Source organism: Xenopus laevis, chromosome 7L (genome assembly GCF_017654675.1).
Source record: "Xenopus laevis strain J_2021 chromosome 7L, Xenopus_laevis_v10.1, whole genome shotgun sequence".
NCBI lineage: Eukaryota > Metazoa > Chordata > Amphibia > Anura > Pipidae > Xenopus > Xenopus laevis.
The window spans coordinates 18,524,230-18,543,005 of NC_054383.1; the positions used below are offsets into that span (position 1 = coordinate 18,524,230).

General features: G+C 41.0%; 1 protein-coding gene across 2 annotated transcripts in view; it reads right to left on the minus strand.

Moving 5' to 3' along the window:
• LOC108696116 (receptor-type tyrosine-protein phosphatase epsilon) overlaps positions 1-15,861 on the minus strand; it is a 133,566-nt gene extending 117,705 nt beyond the window's left edge. For both annotated transcript variants that reach the window (XM_041568645.1, XM_018225170.2), the window contains exon 1: positions 15,579-15,861. In XM_041568645.1, the coding sequence (XP_041424579.1) occupies positions 15,579-15,610 (32 nt within the window). In that variant the 5' untranslated portion in view covers positions 15,611-15,861. The remainder of the gene's footprint in view (positions 1-15,578) is intronic.
• Between the last annotated feature and the right edge of the window lie 2,915 nt (positions 15,862-18,776).

The following is an 18,776-nucleotide window of genomic DNA, read 5'->3' on the forward strand; positions in this document are numbered from 1 at the left end:
GAGAGAAATGATAGGGGGGATTTGGTTGGGGGATACAATAAAGACCTGTAAAATGCTAAGCACATGAAGGGTTCTCAGCTGAGATTCAGTCTGCAGTAACTTCCCCATAACACTTTCTAGATCTGATAAACTGAAAATCACGCCTTATGTCCCCGTTAATATCATGTTGGTACAGTCTGCCGAGAGTCCTTCAAGGATCTTTCTCTTACAAAACAAGGCTTTATCAGCTAGTACAGGCCCTCCAGTGATTCCATGCAGATGCTTCGGCAATGGCCTATTAACTCTAAAATATAACCAACTCTAAAATATAACCAGACACAGGGTATCTGAGGACGCTTTTGCATGTAAAACATTTCAAGGCAAGTTAACCAGAAGTCAAAACATTTATTCATAAATATTTAAATGAATATGTTTTTTTTTTTTTTTGAAGTTTGAATCTTTTGAAGACGTTCGGAGGAGTGAAAGATTTGAAGGCCGCTTTTTGTGTGAAGCTTCTCCCCAAGGACAGTTTTTGTTCAGGAAGACATGAAACACTTTGTCTTTCAGCAAATTTCTGTACAAAAAAATATAACAAGATAAACTAAATATGGCTTCATCTTGCCATAATGCTGGGTTTTCAGCTGAATAGAAAGACATGAATATTTGGGGCTTCACGCAGTGATCTGGATTCCAGTAGACCAAGTCTGCTTTCGTATTTGTAGGTATGTTTTTTTTGGTACCTTCTCTCTCAGTTTTTATCTACAACTTAAAGGAAAACTATACCCCCCAAACAATGTAGGTCTCTATAAAAAGTTATTGCATAAAACAGCTCATATGTAAAACCCTGCTTCATGTAAATAAACCATTTTCATAATAATATACTTTTCTAATAGTAAGTGCCAGTGGGTAATCATAAATAGAAAATTGTCATTTTAAAAAAAAGGGCCGCCCCCTGGGATTGTATGATTCACTGTACACACAAACATACCAAACAAACTATACATGTTAGATCACATGAGCCAATTAACAGACAGAGTTGTGTCTTTTGCTTCCACACTTCTTCCTGTTACAGTTAGAGCTGCAGTATCTCTGGTCAGGTGATCTTTGAGGCAGCACACAGACCATTACGAAATGGGGGTTCAAGGCTTTAAAGGAAAACTATACCCCCAAAATTAATGCAACAGATAGTTTATATCATATTAAGTGGCATATTAAAGAATCTTATCAAACTGGAATATATATTTAAGTAAATATTGCCCTTTTACATCTCTTGCCCATCCCCCCACCCCCATAGGGGTGGGGGGATGGGCATGTCAGCACCATCATGGGGTGGAACTATTACATGGCAGTCGGCAATTGGCATGAATCTCAGCTTGTCCAGTTTTCCTAATTTACAAAACCGGGCAGGCAGGCAGGTTTTGAACCGGCAGCCCTTTCAAAAACCTGGTTGTCCGGGTCAAAACCGGACAGGTGGCAACCCTAGGGCTTGTTTATTTATTAATGGTGCTGGGTGGAATATACTGTCGGCCAAGAACAGCATCATAACTCGGATTAAGATTGCAACCAACACCTCATTCCCCACATGCAATCCAATTTCTACCCTGAGGACCAACGGCTAAATCAACCTGGGGGCCTGTTCAGTGTCTTAAGAGTTAAGGTGCCCATTAACAGGCTGATTACTAATTGAGGTGCAATGTCTAAATCAGCCTGATCTAGCCAGTCAAAAAGAAGTCAGGTAACCAAACAAGCAGTTTTTTAAGCACTTGGTCAACTGTAGGCAACACTAAAGAGAGACCCTGTCTGTCCCTGACCTTGTCTAGTCCGCTGCCTGTCCTGACCTTTGCCCATGTACTGACTATTCTCTCGGATCCAGCTTTGTTCTGCGATATTGGTGTGCACGGTTTGGCCTGTGACCTCCCCTACTCTCTCGTCTCTTGACCATGCTCCCTGTTCTCCGTTCTACTAACAACTTTTGGTTCCCGTGCCTGCCCAGAACTCTCTCCCTGGTCCTCTCACATTAAGACCTGCGGAACCCGAGTAGTGGAGGGTTCCTCCCGAAAAGAAAGGTGGTTGTTATAGGCAGAAAGGTGAGCAGAGAGCAGTACCTTGGCACAGGTTTCAGGAGACCTAGAGGATTTCATACCAAGGCTTTCTTGAGCTGCCTTCTCCTTTTATTTCCCCTGAGAAAGTTAAAATCACCCCCTTGAATATTACGGATAGATTTTTAATAACAGCAAAGGATTGTGCATTTTTCTTTGTCTGCCATTGGGTCTTAAAGGTTTGTTCTGTTGCCACCAGAAGGACAGCCGTCAGACTCTGCAACGCATTTTGCGCCCATATCAGCAGATGGGTAAGACTGGCAGTGTGGGTACCTGCACAGCAGATATAACCATTATGCTAATGGAACCATTCTGTAGCTAATGTGCTCTCTAAGAAAAACTCCTAATCTCGCAATTGCTTTAAGAACCCTCAATTCATTATAAACCAACCTTTATTTTACTGAAAGGACGGGAGAAAATCTGTGCCTTGTGTATAGCCATTGATTAGAGCTGCGCAACCCAATTACTAATCAAATCCCACATTGTTTGCATCAAAAAAAAATCCTACCAAGTTCTATAAACGAAAAAAAAAAAAAGCCTACGTGCTGTGCCTTGTCGATAGATGGATCAGTGACTCTTTTTAGTCCCTCACGTTTACTTTGATGACAGTGTCTACTGTAGGCATGATATTCAGCCTTTACTATTGATACAACAAGCAGATATTTACTAAACTGAGCCCTCCCATGCTCCATATCAAAGCTGGTAGCGGGTGTATTAGAGAAACTGCGGCTAACTCTAACCAAGGATCATGAAACTTTAGGTAATATGGTAATTTTATGAGTCGAAAAATGTTTATTGGGCAATGAAGAAGCACTGAGTTTTCTTTAAGGGATTCTGTCATGATTTTTATGGTGTAGCTTTTATTTCTAAATTACACAGTTTACACTGCAAATAATTCACTCTACAATATAAAATTTCATTCCTGAACCAGCAAGTGTATTTTTTTTAGTTGTAATATTGGTGTGTAGGCGCCATCTCAGGTCATTTTGCCTGGTCATGTGCTTTCAGAAAGAACCAGCACTTTAGGATGGAACTGCTTTCTGGCAGGCTGTTGTTTCTCCTACTCAATGTAACTGAAGGTGTCACAGTGGGACCTGGATTTTTCTATTGAGTGCTGTTCTTAAATCTACCAGGGTAGCTTTTATCTGGTTACCTTCCCATTGTTCTGTTGTTAGGCTGCTGGGAGGGAAATGGAGGAGAGTGATAACTCCAACTTGCAGTACAGCAGTAAAAAAAAAAAACAGTTTTTTTGAGAAACGGATTTCAGTGCAAAATTCTGCTAAAGCAGCACTATTAATTGATGTGTTTTGAAAAAAAACCCTTTTTTTCCATGACAGTATCCCTTTAATTTGGTAACAACGTGGCTTAATTTTACTGCAGTTTCTAAGCCCTGTATATAGGATTCAGTTAGAAACCAGACAGTCCTGCCACCATTGTAGACAATCCCATCTCCCGGAGCGCAAACACAAGATAGTAGAGCTAAATATTGGGTTTACTAACTGGCACTGACTTTAATCACATACGGTCCTTTGCTGGATCGAAGTTGTCCTCCTATTGTTGTTAAACAAGAAATATTATCTGTCGCCTCTAATCCATGTTATCAGCCTTCTGCTCAGTTGAACCACTACCGCAAAGGGAACAGGCATATCACATCAGAGGTAGCAGAAGACCTGGCAGCTACTGGTGGGACCAGAACCATACAAGGTCTATGGATGTTGCTGACAAATGTACACTTTGTTATTCCTGGTGCACTGTGAGCAGTGGATCAGTGACTCTATTTAGTGCCTTGCATTTCCTTTGATGACAGTGTCTACTGTAGACATGATATTCAGCCTTTACTCTACAGATCCTTAGAAGCCAGCTTTTTTTTATCTATGCCTTATATTGATACAACAAGCAGATATTTACTAAACTGAGACCTCCCATGCTCCATATGAAAGCTGGTAGCGGGTGTATTAGTGAAACTGTGGCTGACTCTAACCAAGGCTCGTGAAGCAACAAGCTTTAGGTAATACGGTCATTTTATGAGTCAAAACTCCTAATTTGGTAACAAAGTGGGTTAATTTTACTGCAGTTTCTAAGCCCTGTATATAGGATTCAGTTAGAAACCAGACAATCCTGCCACCATTGTTGGGAATCCTGTCTCCTAGAGCTCAAACACAAGATTGTAGAGCTAAATATTGGGTTTACTAACTGGCACTGACTTTAATCACATACGGTCCTTTGCTAGAACTAGCAAGAAATCTTTTTTTTTTAAAAAAAAATATGTTTATTTGAAACATTTTTCACAATCATAACTATTATAAAGGTTCATAGACATATAGTGGAATAAGTTGACAGATGTGATCCTCATTTGGTTTTACCAAACTTGACTAAACATTGTTTAGTAGTCTTGAGACGTGGTGTTTTTATCTCCATTAGTCAACAATTAACAGTTCCATATGTTAAACAAGAAATTGTATCTGTTGCCTCTAATCCATGTTATCAGCCTTCTACTCAGTTGAACCACTACCAGAAAGGGAACAGGCATATCACATGAGAGGTAGCAGAAGACCTGACAACTACTGGTGGGACCAGAACCACACAAGGTCTACAGATATTGCTGACAAATGTACACTTTCTTATTCCTGGTGCACTTTGACCCCATAAACTACCATTGGGCCCAGTCTTATGAGGCCAATAAAAGTGCAACTGTATACCAACATTTTAAAGAAAAAGAGTTGACCTGTTGCGAGCAACCGCACAGTGAAGGTTCTGCTCCAACTGTACCATTGCAAATGTGTATTCAGTAACTAGTTCTATTGCCTAGGTATCACTGGACAAAACATCTGGTTGAGTCCTAACCAAAAAGCAACAATGTACTTTGTTGACCAAACTGGCTTACAAATACTTGGGGTTGGCGTTCTGTTGTATTCATGCCCTTGGACAGCCTAAGCAACCAAAATGTGAAAAATATACAAATTTCACTACAACTAGGGTTACACCTATATCTCATATTCGGAGCAAGACATAGAAAAGACGGAAAACAGTCATCAATATATCCAATAACAGTTACTATACAGGCTGTAATTGTTATTGATGTACAATTCCCAACATCTTGTGATTATGCCCTGGTACCCCTCCTCCACTTAAGAAATCCATGCCCAAGTACCAAACGTTCTCTACATTTTTGATAAATAAACTTTAGTAATGGAAATACTGCCAGTCAACATTACAGCTCACGGCAAATATGAATAAAACAGTCTGACAGCCGAATTGCAGTTCGTAGGGCATGCATTACCTTAGTTCGTGAAAATGCCCTGGCTCCCTGCTAATCAAACAGTATCTATCCACCGCCCGTGACTGCAGCGCATCAACGTCTGTCTCCGGCAACAATTGGTTTATGGCAGTGCTCGCTGCTGGTAGATGCTTTATGGCACATAAAAACACATATTACTGTGACTTCTGCTTTCTTACATTAGAAAAAAAAGCCCAGTTTAACCCTTCAATGGTCAGTAGTAAGCAGAGGAGACAAACCAAAATTGAATGTCTTTCTCTAAAGAGGTAAAGCCAAATTGGGGTTGGGAGCAGTACATTAAATAAACACCATAACCTGGATATATAGATGCAAATACTTTGCATTGAGCTGGTGTATACTTCCTTTTGAACACCAGCTCTCTGCCAAAAGCAAACAACGCCCCATAACTCTCAAAACTCTCCCCTTCGAAGAAGTCTCTGCAGGCAAGCGTCCAATGAAAGTCACATCTGAACCCCCCAAAGGTCTGTCTGTGCATCTGCATGAAGAGTACATTTCTTTCTGCACATAAGGAGCCAGTATATAAGGAATGCCTTTAGCAAATGCTGACTGTGGTTACACACAGAACCAGAGTTTTCTTGTTCAGATGTTTGTTTCCCCTTTTGGTTGCTTATTTCCTTCTTTCTCTCAGAGCATGTTTCTCAGACAGTATTCTCAGGGGGCCCATATTAAAGCAGGGAATCAGCTTTACAACCCAAACATTGCTTCATAGCTAATTAAGTGAGCTTTGTTCTAATTATTATTTTCTGTTTTAGCAAAAAATTACACATGAATAAAACGGGGGCGTGAAAATACAGGCTAAACAGCTTGGGGACCCAATTTGGGGTGTCAAATCCATCTCTTAAAAGAGAACTAAACTCTAAAAATGAATATTTTATATATTGACCTTATTGACCTTAGAGTTTCAGCTTGTCCATAGCAGCAATGATCCAGGACTTCAAACTTGTCACAGGGGGTCACCATCTTGGAAAGTGTCAGCGACACTCACATGCTCAGTGGGCTCTGAGCAGCTGTTGAGAAGCTAGGCTTAGGGGTCGGCGCAAATTATCAAGCAGAAAATGAGGTTGGTCTGTAATATAAGCTGATGCTACAGGGCTGATTATTAAATTCTGATGCTAATTGCAATGGTTTCTGTGCTGCCATGTAGTAATTATCGGTATTAATTACTAATCAGTATTATATTGTGACATGTCTATTCTATGTGTACTGTATATTGTGAGTGGGTCCCTAAGCTCAGTAAGTGACAGCAGCACAGAGCATGTGCAGTGAATCAGCAGAAAAGAAGATGGGGAGCTACTGGGGCATCTTTGGAGACACAGATCTTTACTGCTAAAGGGCTGTTTATTAAGTTTCAATGCTAATTGTGCTGGTTTCTCAGTTGCCATGTAGTAATTATCTGTATTAAGTACTAATTAGCCTGATATTGTGACATTTATAGTCTTTGTGTACTGTATATTGTGAGTGGGTCCCTAAATTCAGAGCAGCACAGAGCATGTGCAGTGAATCAGCAGAAAGGAAGATGAGGAGCTACTGGGGCACCTTTGGATACACAGATCTTTACTGCTAAAGGGCTGTGGTTGCCTTGGGCTGGTTCAGAAGCCCAAAACGTAATGCTCAACATTTCTAGCTACTTCTTTAGTTAAGCTTTAGTTCTCCTTTAAAGGAACACTTCACGCAGAATATATTCTATACAGAATATATATACGGGTATGGGATCTGTTATCCAGAATGCTCGGGACCTTGGGTCTTCCGGATAATGAATCTTTCCGTAATTTGGGTCTTCATACAAAATAAACCCAATAGGCTGGTTTTGCCTCCACTAAAGATTAATTATATCTTAGTTGGGATCAAATACAAAGTACTGTTTTATTATTACAAAGAAAAAGCAAACCATTCTTATTTACATTTATATCATTTGGATAAATGGAGTCTATGGGAGACAGCCTTTCAGTAATTTTGAACTTTCTGGATAATAGGTTTCCGGATAACTGATCCCATACCTGTATTGTATATTCTTCCTGCAGGAATGATCTACAAATATGTGACAGTTTGTATAATTGAGCAGATGTCCCTAGCACATGCCACTCAGCAGGGAGCTGTAGTTCACTCTCGAACACCTGCATTTAATACAGGGATTTATTCCTGTGAGACACAGTTTCAGGGTTTGTGCACATCTGTGCTTTATATGCATTAGTGCTCTATCCAACTGCTCACTTATGAAAACGGCACACAAGTGGTCGGGGCACAAACCTCCCTTAACCACAGACTTGCCTTGAAACTGCAAAGTTATTATATTTTACGAGCAGGTTTGCTGTGGCACACACACTCCTATTCACCTAACTACCCAGACACAGACCTATAAGAAAGCCTGGGAGCTGTGCTTAGTACAAAGGAATGCTTATAGATACACGGTTTTATTGTTTCTTACTGTACAGGCTATATGAACCCCTGGGAGGCTGTTCCTGCAGAACTGTGCTTATGACAAGAGAATAACTACTACTGTTTCTCACTTTTATATATAAAAAAAAGTCTTGGAGGCTGTTCTGCAGAACTGTGCTTATGACAAGAGAATACCTACTCCTGTATTTCACTTTAAAAAAAAAAAAAAAAAGGCTGGGAGGCTGTTCCTGCAGAACTGTGCTTATGATAAGAGAATACCTACTACTGTATCTCACTTTTATATAAAAAAAAAAGTCTGGGAGGCTGTTGCTGCAGAACTGTGCTTATGATAAGAGAATACCTACTACTGTATCTCACTTTTATATATATAAAAAAAGTCTTGGAGGCTGTTCTGCAGAACTGTGCTTATGACAAGAGAATACCTACTCCTGTATTTCACTTTAAAAAAAAAAAAAAGGCTGGGAGGCTGTTCCTGCAGAACTGTGCTTATGATAAGAGAATACCTACTACTGTATCTCACTTTTATATAAAAAAAAAAGTCTGGGAGGCTGTTCCTGCAGAACTGTGCTTATGATAAGAGAATACCTACTACTGTATCTCACTTTTATATAAAAAAAAAAGTCTGGGAGGCTGTTCCTGCAGAACTGTGCTTATGATAAGAGAATACCTACTACTGTATCTCACTTTTATATAAAAAAAAAAGTCTGGGAGGCTGTTCCTGCAGAACTGTGCTTATGATAAGAGAATACCTACTACTGTATCTCACTTTTATATATATATATAAAAAAAAAAGGGATGGGAGGCTGTTCAAGCAGAAATGTGTTTATGACAAGAGACTACCTACTACTGTATTTTACTTTTATAAAAAAAAAAAAGTATGGGAAAATGTTCCAGCAGAACTGTGCTTATGACAAGAGAATACCTACTACTGTTTCTCACTTTTATATAAAAAAAAGTCTGGGAGGCTGTTCCAGCAGAACTGTGCTTATGATAAGAGAATAACTACTATTGTATCTCACTTATATATATAAAAAAAGGGATGGGAGGCTGTTCCTGCAGAACTGTGCTTATGACATGAGAATACCTACCACTGTATCTCACTTTTATATATAAAAAAAGGGGATGGGAGGCTGTTCCTGCAGAACTGTGCTTATGACAAGAGAATAACTACTACAGTATCTCACTTTTATGTAAAAAAAAGTCTGGGAGGCTGTTCCTGCAGAACTGTGCTTATGACAAGAGAATACCTACTACTGTATCTCACTTTTATATATAAAAAAAGGGGATGGGAGGCTGTTCATGAAGAACTGTGCTTATTACAAGAGAATAACTACTACTGTATCTCACTTTTATATTTAAAAAAAAAAAGTCTGGGAGGCTGTTCCTGCAGAACTGTGCTGATGACAAGAGAATAACTACTACTGTATCTCACTTTTATATTTAAAAAAAAGTCTGGGAGGCTGTTCCTGCAGAACTGTGCTGATGACAAGAGAATACCTACTACTTTATCCACTTTTATTTAAAAAAAAGTATTGGAAAATGTTCCTGGCTGGTTTTGCTTCCAATAAGGATTAATTATATCTTAGTGTGTATCAAGTACAAGCTACTGTTTTATTATTACAGAGAAAAAGGAAATTGTTTTTAAAAATTTGGATTATTTAATTATAATGGAGTCTATGGGAGACGGCCCTTCCATAATTCAGCGTTTTTTGGATAACGGGTATGGGATAACAAGAAATTACAGAAATGACGGTGGAGGCAAATAGGGAAGGTTCCACCTCCAAGAGAGACCCCAGGCTGAGGCCACTTATTTGTGCAATTTAATGGCATTCACAATAATAAATATTTCAGCAGCCACACGCTGAGTGCAAAGTCAAGTTAATTACTGGAGAGCCAGGGGTCTCGTTGATTTCACTCGTTAAACACAAAGAAAAAGGGACAGAGAACGGGAATAAAAATGTCCTTTATAGTTCATTTTCTCGACTGTAAATCAAACGGAGGCAGTCATGTGACATAAACGAGGCTCGTTAGGGATCTATGTTAATTATCAGAAGTGTGGAATCTCAGGGCATTTAATTGCTGGTGGCACCCAGTACATGATATACAGTTCTCTGATGTGTGAGATTAAGGACAGCGGCACTGTCATTCTAAGGTAAGGGGAAAGGATGCTAAAGGGGAAGTTACTCTGTGAATAGGGGAAAGGATGTTAAAGGGGAAGTTACTCGGTGAATGTCATTTTAGAATCAATCTAAGAAGCTTGTCACTTTTGGAATGATTTTTCTCGAGTATAAGCCTAGGGTGAGAAATGCAGCAGCTTCTGGTAAGTTTCAATCAGAAAATTGAGGGTTTCTGCTGCCATTGGAGGTGCCAGCGTCTCGTTTTTGGATGCCGGCGACCATTCTTGGACGCCGGCGACTATTCTTGAAAACTATTCTTGGACACCGTTTTTGCGCTTGACCGGAGTATATACCGAGGTAGAGTTTTTCAGCATATTTTGGGGGCTGAAAAACTCGGCTTATACTCGAGTATATACGGTAACTCAAAAACCACAAATAATAAAAAATTAAAACCAATAGCAAATCGTCTGAAAATATCGCTCTCTACATCATACTCAACATTCATTTAAAGGTGACCAACCCCTTTAAAGGCTGGGCTGAAAAGGGACAAATGATTACAAAAGTCAAAAGCTTCTTTGATTTATTCTAAAATGACATACACCGATTAACTTCTCCTTTAGCTCTTATTTATATACCTGACATGACTGGAGGGGGCAGGGCAGGTGTGAATATATAAATGACGGAGGAATATGAAGGAACTGATATTGCATGCTGGGTGGGCTAGGGACCCCACCGTCCACTGGAAAATTGCTGCTCCTATACGACCCTGCCTGACCCACAGCTTTCAGGTCGGCCCACACAACACTAGTACCCACTCCTAAAAATAGTAAAAATACTACTGCTTGTAACAAAGAAGCCTGTGACCCAAATAAAAGCACATAAGAGCCAGTAATATCCTGTATATGATACCCTTATAAATGGTGCTTGGTGATGTCATCTCTTATAATTGGTGCTGAGTGATTAATCATTTCTGACTCACTGAAACGTGTGTATTATAATAAATAATGCACCCCCCTGTTGTAAAATATGAGGAAAAAATATTTTTACTGAAGAATTCAGGGTTTCAATTCAAGCGATTCAAGTTTTTTTCCGCCATTTTTTTTCACCCCAAATTTACTGATTTAAGGTTTTTATATTTGAGGTTTTTTTATCATAAATCAGACACAATTCGAGTTGTGAGTTTTTTCGAGGTACAGAAAACCTTTCACACCTCTGAAACTCGACCTTTAATAAATAACTCCCTAAGGGCTCTTATACACGGGCGGTTTTTCCTGCGCTGAGCGGAAGAAAGCGCGATGCAGGGGAGCGCAGGAGTAGACGCACTCAATTACTGTAAAGGGGCTGTACTCAAACAGACGCAAGTAAGCGCCAAACGCAGCTGGGATGCAGCATGTTGGATTCCACCTGCGTTCGGCACATACATGCTATCGTAATTTGGACCCTAACGACCAGATAGCTGACAGCAAACTGGAAAGCTGCTGAATAAAAAGCTAAATAACTCAAAAATGGAAAATTGCCTCAGAATATCACTCTCTACATCTACATACTAAAATGTAACTTAAAGGTGAACAACCCCAGGAGTGCCCATACTTTACTAATACGAGGTCTACTTTTAGTGAAGTTGTCCCTTTATGATCTACATCCGTAAAAGCATTGTTAGCATTCTGTTCCATGGAAAATGTTACTTAAATATTGATTTAAGAGAAAATGTATATTGCTATATTTAACAACTATTTCTTAAATAACCATAACATAATAAATATCTCTATGATAAACATGAAACAGGAGGATGATTTAGACAAGCTGTTTGTTGGCAGCGTTTTGAGATCTACTGATCACCAGCTAAAGGTCTACTTGTAGATCCCGATCTACCTTTTGGGCACCCTTGTTGTTTACTATACAGTCACAAGTAAGAACATGACTCTGATACAAATGTAACCTTTGCATTTCCATGGTTTAAATGTAACCATCACTATGAGCAGAACCCAGTCACCCGGATCACTTTGCTTTGCATGCACTAGAATAAGCCCCAGCCCCCTGCCCAATCACATTCAGCATTTCCCTTCTATAAAACGTTTAAAAAAAATCGAATTTTAATGAACAAGCTTTGCCTGCTCGTGAGTGCGTAGGAAGTAATATCTCACACAAATTACTAATGAATAATTCAATTTCGAGGACCCCACAGCGGAAGCCCTGTATCCACTGGATTATTAATTAGCCATATGAGAAATAAAAAGCCATTAGGCTGTTGTATAATAATAATAATAATAAACAATAGAAATGCAGTCAGTTCCCCCTGCATAACAAATGTAGCTCCTCATTCCACAGCCATATAATCATTCGTTAGGGAGAAACAGGAATAAATAAGAGCCCCTTGTAATTAACGGAGGACGACATTCATTGCCGGCTCATCTGGGGGATTTTATGACCCTGCAGTGGCGTCAAAAATGGATGGTTAATCCCTCCTACACGCGCAGGATAGACTGCTGAAAGGAATAGTTCAGCTACTCCTGACAATAAACTCTGTGTGTACAAGTGACAGCACCCACTGGGAGACACGCAGACCGAGGTCAGATCAGTATGTCAGTCAGTATGAACCTTTACCCTATAATGGAACATAAAATTAGCACCCTGATCTTGCTCTGGGTTCAATAATAAAAGGGGGTGCAGGGGTGGCCCCCCACCAAACCAGATGTTACATTAGCAAGGTTTACGCATGTTCAACTAGTAGAGGGTAGTATATAGATCTATTTGCTGCACTCAATAGGCCAGTTTGTGACAAGCTACTCTACGGCAAGTGAAGGCTGTGCGCATACAGAGCAGACGTATGAAACAAAATGCCCTAACTCAACATTACCAGGATGCCCTTACTCTATAGCTGAAGGTCCACATATGCTTAATTAAATACATAACACAACTCTGATTATAATTAACTGTGCACCCTACCACAACCAAAAGCAACCTTGTTCCCAAACTTATTGTCAGTACTTGCTTGTCAATAGATAGATAGATAGATAGATAGATAGATAGATAGATAGATAGAAAGATAGATGATAGATAGATAGATAGATAGATAGATAGATAGATAGATAGATAGATATAGATAGACGAGAGAGAGAGAGGGAGAGAGAGAGAGAGACAGAGAGAGACAGAGAGAGACAGAGAGAGACAGAGAGATAGATAGATAGATAGATAGATAGATAGATAGATAGATAGATAGATAGATAGATAGATAGATAGATATGTGCAGTGATTAATGGGTTATTGACGGGCAGAGGTCTAGCAGAATAATCTAAGTGCCCATAACTGAACAGGGGCCACATGGCAGAAGTTGAGGGCTACACTATCAAATCTACTGTCTCTAATATAAAGTCTGGGATAGTCGTGACATTGGGTCCCCACTTGCTCTTTGTGTTAAAAGGCCCGAGCAAAATATGACATTACTGTATATTGGGTGTATTAATTCACAAAGCTGCTCTACCTTTTTCCAGGTACAACAGCCCAGACGCAGGGAGTTATGCCCCATTGATCTACATCCTGGATACACACACACAGAGGTCATGTGAGCAGCCAGCCAGGGAACTAACAATGTGTTCTAGTTTAACAACATTTGTACGGGCCACTGGTTGCTCATGTCTACACTGTGGATTTACTTTAAACACCGACACAAAACAGCTGTCACATCACACAGACAGTATATTTATATATAATACACAAAAGACATGAATATCTTGTAAATTATATCCTTATAAACGGTGAGTTCTGATGTCATCAGTTATAAACGGTGAGTAGTGATGTCATTTCTGTCACATGACTCACTGAAACTTGTGTATTATAATAAATAAAGTACCCCCAGCTGCAAAATATGAGGATATTAGAAGTTACCTCGGAGTTCCATGACCTGTATAAAAACACTCAGCCTTCGGCCTTGTGTTTTTATATGGTCATGAAACTCCTCGGTAACTTATAATATCCTTATATTTTACAAGAGGGGGTACTTTATCCACTATATATATAGTGTATAAACTACCGCCTCTAGTAAAATATAAGGATACCATATGAATTAACAAACGTTTCAGAAATGACATAACAAAGCTCAGATTATAACCGATGACATCACTAAGCAACGTTTATAAGTAGGGATGCACCAAATACAGTATTCTGCCTTTTTTAGCAGGATTCGGATTCGGACGAATTCTTCTGGCCGGCCGAACCGAAGCGGAATCCTAATTTGCATATGCAAATTAGGGGTGGGAGGGAAATTGCGTAACTTTTTGTCACAAAACAAGGAAGTAAAAAATGTTTTCCCCTTCCCACCCCTAATTTGCATATGCAAATTAGGATTCGGTTCGGCATTCGGCCGAATCTTTCGCGTAGGATTCAGGGTTTCAGCCAAATACATAATAGTGGATTCGATGCATCCCTATTTATAAGGATGTAATTTACAGGATATTCATGGCTCTTGAGTATTATATAGGGAATAAAGTAGGGATGCACCGAATCCACTATTTTGAATACGGCCGATCCCCCAAATCTTTCACAAAAGATTCGGCCGAATACCGAATTTGCATATGCAGGGGAAAACATGTTTTACTTCCTTTTTTTGTGAAACATTCGGCCGAATACCGAACCGAATCCGAATTTGCATATGCAGGGGAAAACATTTTTTGCTTCCTTGTTTTGTGACAAAAAGTCACACAATTTCCCTCCTGCCCCTAATTTGCATATGCAAATTAGGATTCGGATTTTGTTCGGCCAGAAGGATTCGGTGCATCCCTAGAATAAAGTACCCCCTATTGTAAATTATAAGGATATTATAAGTCACCAAGGAGTTTCATGACCATATAAAATCACGAGACCGAAGGCCAAGTGTTTTTATACAGGTCATGGAACTCCGAGGTAACTTCTAATATCCTCATATTTTGCAACTGGGGGTACTTTATTTATTATAATACACATATTTCAGTGAGTCATGTGACAGAAATGACATCACTACTCACTGTTTATAACTGATGACATCACTAGTCACCGTTTATAAGGATAGAATTTACAAGATATTCATGGCTCTTGTGTATTATATAGTGAATAAAGTACCCCCTCTTGTAAATTATAAGGATATAATAAGTTACCGAGGAGCTTCATGACCATATAAAAGCACAAGGTGTTTTAATACCTTAATACCCGAGGTAACTTCTAATATCCTCATATTTTACAACTGGGGGTACTTTATTTATTATAATACACAAGTTTCAGTGAGTCATGTGACAGAAATGACATAAGAAATCATCGTTTATAACTGATGACATCAGAACTCACCGTTTATAAGGATATTCATGGCTCTTGTGTATTATATATATATATATAGACAGACACTTCATATGATGTGAGAGCAAACCCGTGCCCCCCCCCTACACCTCTGCATTAACCTCACTCACTGCTTTAGTTGTTGGCCCTTGAGCTGCTGTAGAAGATGAGTAAGAGCCCCAGTTCTACTCACAGCCACTGTCTAGTCACATCCCCTGAGCTGCACATAAATAAATATATATATATAAATACACATACAGGTGCTGCACAGAAGTGGCCGACTGAGTGCAGCAGTTCCACACTTGGGTGAAGGAAGGTCCCACTGCATTAGGCTCTGGGGGAGAGCAGTGAGTGCTGCGGGTACATGAGGTGTTAATAACTTACCTTGCTATCACTGTGGCGCTACTCGAGCGCATCCCCTTCAGCCAGCGCTGCGCCCGTCCTGTCCTGCCCCGGCAGTGCTGCTCATTTCCTCCTCACTCTCCCATACAGACCCCACAAATCACAGGCTCCCTGTACCCCGGCCGCTATTTCCCATCCAGCGCAATGTGTGCGCGCTCCACGGTCGCCTCAGCGCAGGATTCTGCTCAGCGATGTGTCACACACAGGAGCCGGGGGTGTGTATGGAACTGCGGCTCCGTCATCTTCTCGGTCTCTCCCAGCACTCTGTAGTAAAGGCCACGCCCCTGGCTTCCGATTGGCGCACGGATACTACAGCGCCGTTTGAGATGCAGCATGAACCGTGAACTGTCAGCAAGCCCCGCCCACCTGTCTAACCCCGCCGCTGCCTGCCTTTTAGTAGAGACTTTGCTCTCTCTCCCCCAGCAGCAGCAACAGCGGCTCTTCTACTGGAACTGACCAGGAGAATCTCATAGAGATCCGACTCCTGCACCCTGGGATCGATAGTCATAGGCTGACTGTGCACTCTCTCTAAGCGTTATATTATGGATCAATACGCCCCTGCTGCAAGGGTTATTATTATTATTATTATTATTATGGATACCTATTAAAGCACAGGGACATATTCAGGTCTGGACTGAGACTCAAAATAAGCCCTGGCATTTCAGGTACAAAGAGGCCCAAACAGCCCACTAAATACTGACTTTCTATGGCTCCTTATAGAAGCCCCTCTGGCCAGTGGCGTAACTACCGGGGGTGCGATTGGGCCAGGGCCGGCACCCCCTCAGGGCCCCCCCCCGCAGCTCACGCGTTACTATTCCCGGGCGGTTCCGGGTGTACGGAGGGGGCCGGGGGGCCCGGCAGCGCCCCGTGCCAGGGCCCGCCCCCCTCTAGTTACGTCACTGCCTCTGGCATTTGCCAGAACCCACCACAGATTGCCAGTACAGGCCTGAACATAGGTTGCTCTGCACAGGGCCGCCATTAGAAATCACTGGGCCCCGTACAACAAAATGTTTGGGGCCCCTGGGCCCTGCCGACCTCATGCCCCACCCCAGATCCCGCCCACGCCACACCACAGTTAAAACAACACACAGACATCAGCGCTAAAAAAGGTAACACACACACAAGTTATAAAAAGCTATTGATGGTCAGGGCCCCCCTACAAGTTAACAAAAAATTGGCACCAGGGCCCCCCCTAAAAGTTTTTTTTTTTTAAAAAAAAACATTGGGCCCCCTTACAAGTAAAAAAAAAAACTGGTGCCCCAGACAATATTTCTAAAAAAAATATTGGCGCCAGGGCCCCCCTTACAAGTTAAAAAAAAATTGGGGCCCCAAAGAATATTTTTAGTTTAAAAAAAAACATTGATGGCAGGAGCCTATAGAATATTAAAATAATAGATTGGTGGCCAGCGGATTAAAAAAAAAACACACACACACATTGGTGTTCAGAGGAATTGAACTCGTGGCTTCAGGATTTCAACTTCGCCTCCTTTTGTGACTTTGGGACTTTTCGCCGCTTCGGGATTTGGGCTGTTCAGCTTTTTCTGCACTTCTGAGGCACAGTTTTGGCGCTGTGTGATGTGGCCCTGCATACACTCTGCACCCCCATCAGAATTCACAGGGCTGACAAAAATTTCTGCCCCCCACAAGTAAAAAACAGTGGTTTCCAGGGCCCCCTACAAGTTAAGAAAAAAAAAACATTGGTGGCCAGGCCCCCCACCAGACAAGTTAAAAAAAATGGTGGCAGGGGCACTGGACATTGGGGGCCCACCAGGTTCCAAACATCTGGCCCTGTAGCATCAGCTTATATTACAGACCAACCTCATTTTCTGCTGGATAATTAGTGACGAGCCCTAAGCTTAGCTTCTCAACAACAGCTGCTTAGAGCCCACTGAGCATGTGAATGTCACAGACACTTTCCAAGATGGTGACCCCCTGTGACAAGTTTGAAGTCCTGGATCATTGCTGCTATTGACAAGCTGAAACTTTAGGCTGGTGCAATAAGTTCGATATATAAAATATGCCATTTTAAGCCATATTCATTTTTAGGGTTTAGTTCTCCTTTAAATCGACATCATAAGCACAAGCATGTCAACAAAGTTTCACTAGGAAGAAAGGAACGTTAGAGAAAATTCACTTAGAAACATTCGCGCTGATGAAGTTTTGCTGGCTTAAGTACTCCAGCGTTCATTTGCGGAGACGAAATTCATTTTAATAATTCCACATCTGCCGATGTTGCACAAAGTATGGTGAAGCCTTCTGAGGCAGAAATTCACCCTTTTTTAGTAAATTTGCCCCATGGTGATCTAAATTACAGATGGACCCCTTATGCAGAAGCCCCCAGGTCCAAAGTATTCCAGATAATAAATCCCATCGCTTTTGTCTCAATATAAGTTGCCTGTGAATCTCGGCTATATAGTAAACCTGCACCTGAGCATTTTTAATTTTACCAATGGATTAATAAAAAAAGGAGAGCGTTAAAGCAAATTCTAAAGAGATAATTTAGGAATGTGAGTGTCTCATAAATTCAAGTAATGTAGTCTGAGGTCTGGCCGGGAGTGGAGTAAATCAATTAGGGTCTCCGCACACAAGCTTTTTTTTTTAGCCACTTTCAGTAGATTTTGGAAGCGCTGAATGTTGGATGAAAATGAAAAACAAAAGGATTCTAGGTGTAAATTTTTCACTAGTGTTTTTTTGTGCCATGGATTTTAAAGTAGTAGCACCTCTTAAGGCAAAGACACGCTGCTATTTTGGAGGTTAGTCGCCCAGCGACAAATTGCTTCTCCTCCGGGCGACTAATCTCCCCAAACTGCCTTCCTGCCGGCTAGAATGTAAATTGCCAGCAGGATGGCTCTCGGATCGCTTCGGGTTTCTTTTTCTTTGGGCAACTAATCTCCACAAACTGCCTTCCCGCCAGCTAGAATGTAAATCACGGGCGGGATGGCACTCGGTTCGCTTCGGCTTTCTTTTTCTTCGGGCGACTTATCTCCCCAAACTGCCTTCCCACCGGCTAGAATGTAAATCACCAACGGGATTGCACTCGGATCGCTTCGGCTTTCTTTTTCTTTGGGCGACTAATCTCCCCAAACTGCCTTCCAGCCGGCTAGAATGTAAATCACGGGCAGGATGGCACTCGGATCGCTTCGGCTTTCTTTTTCTTCTGGCAACTAATCTCCCCAAACT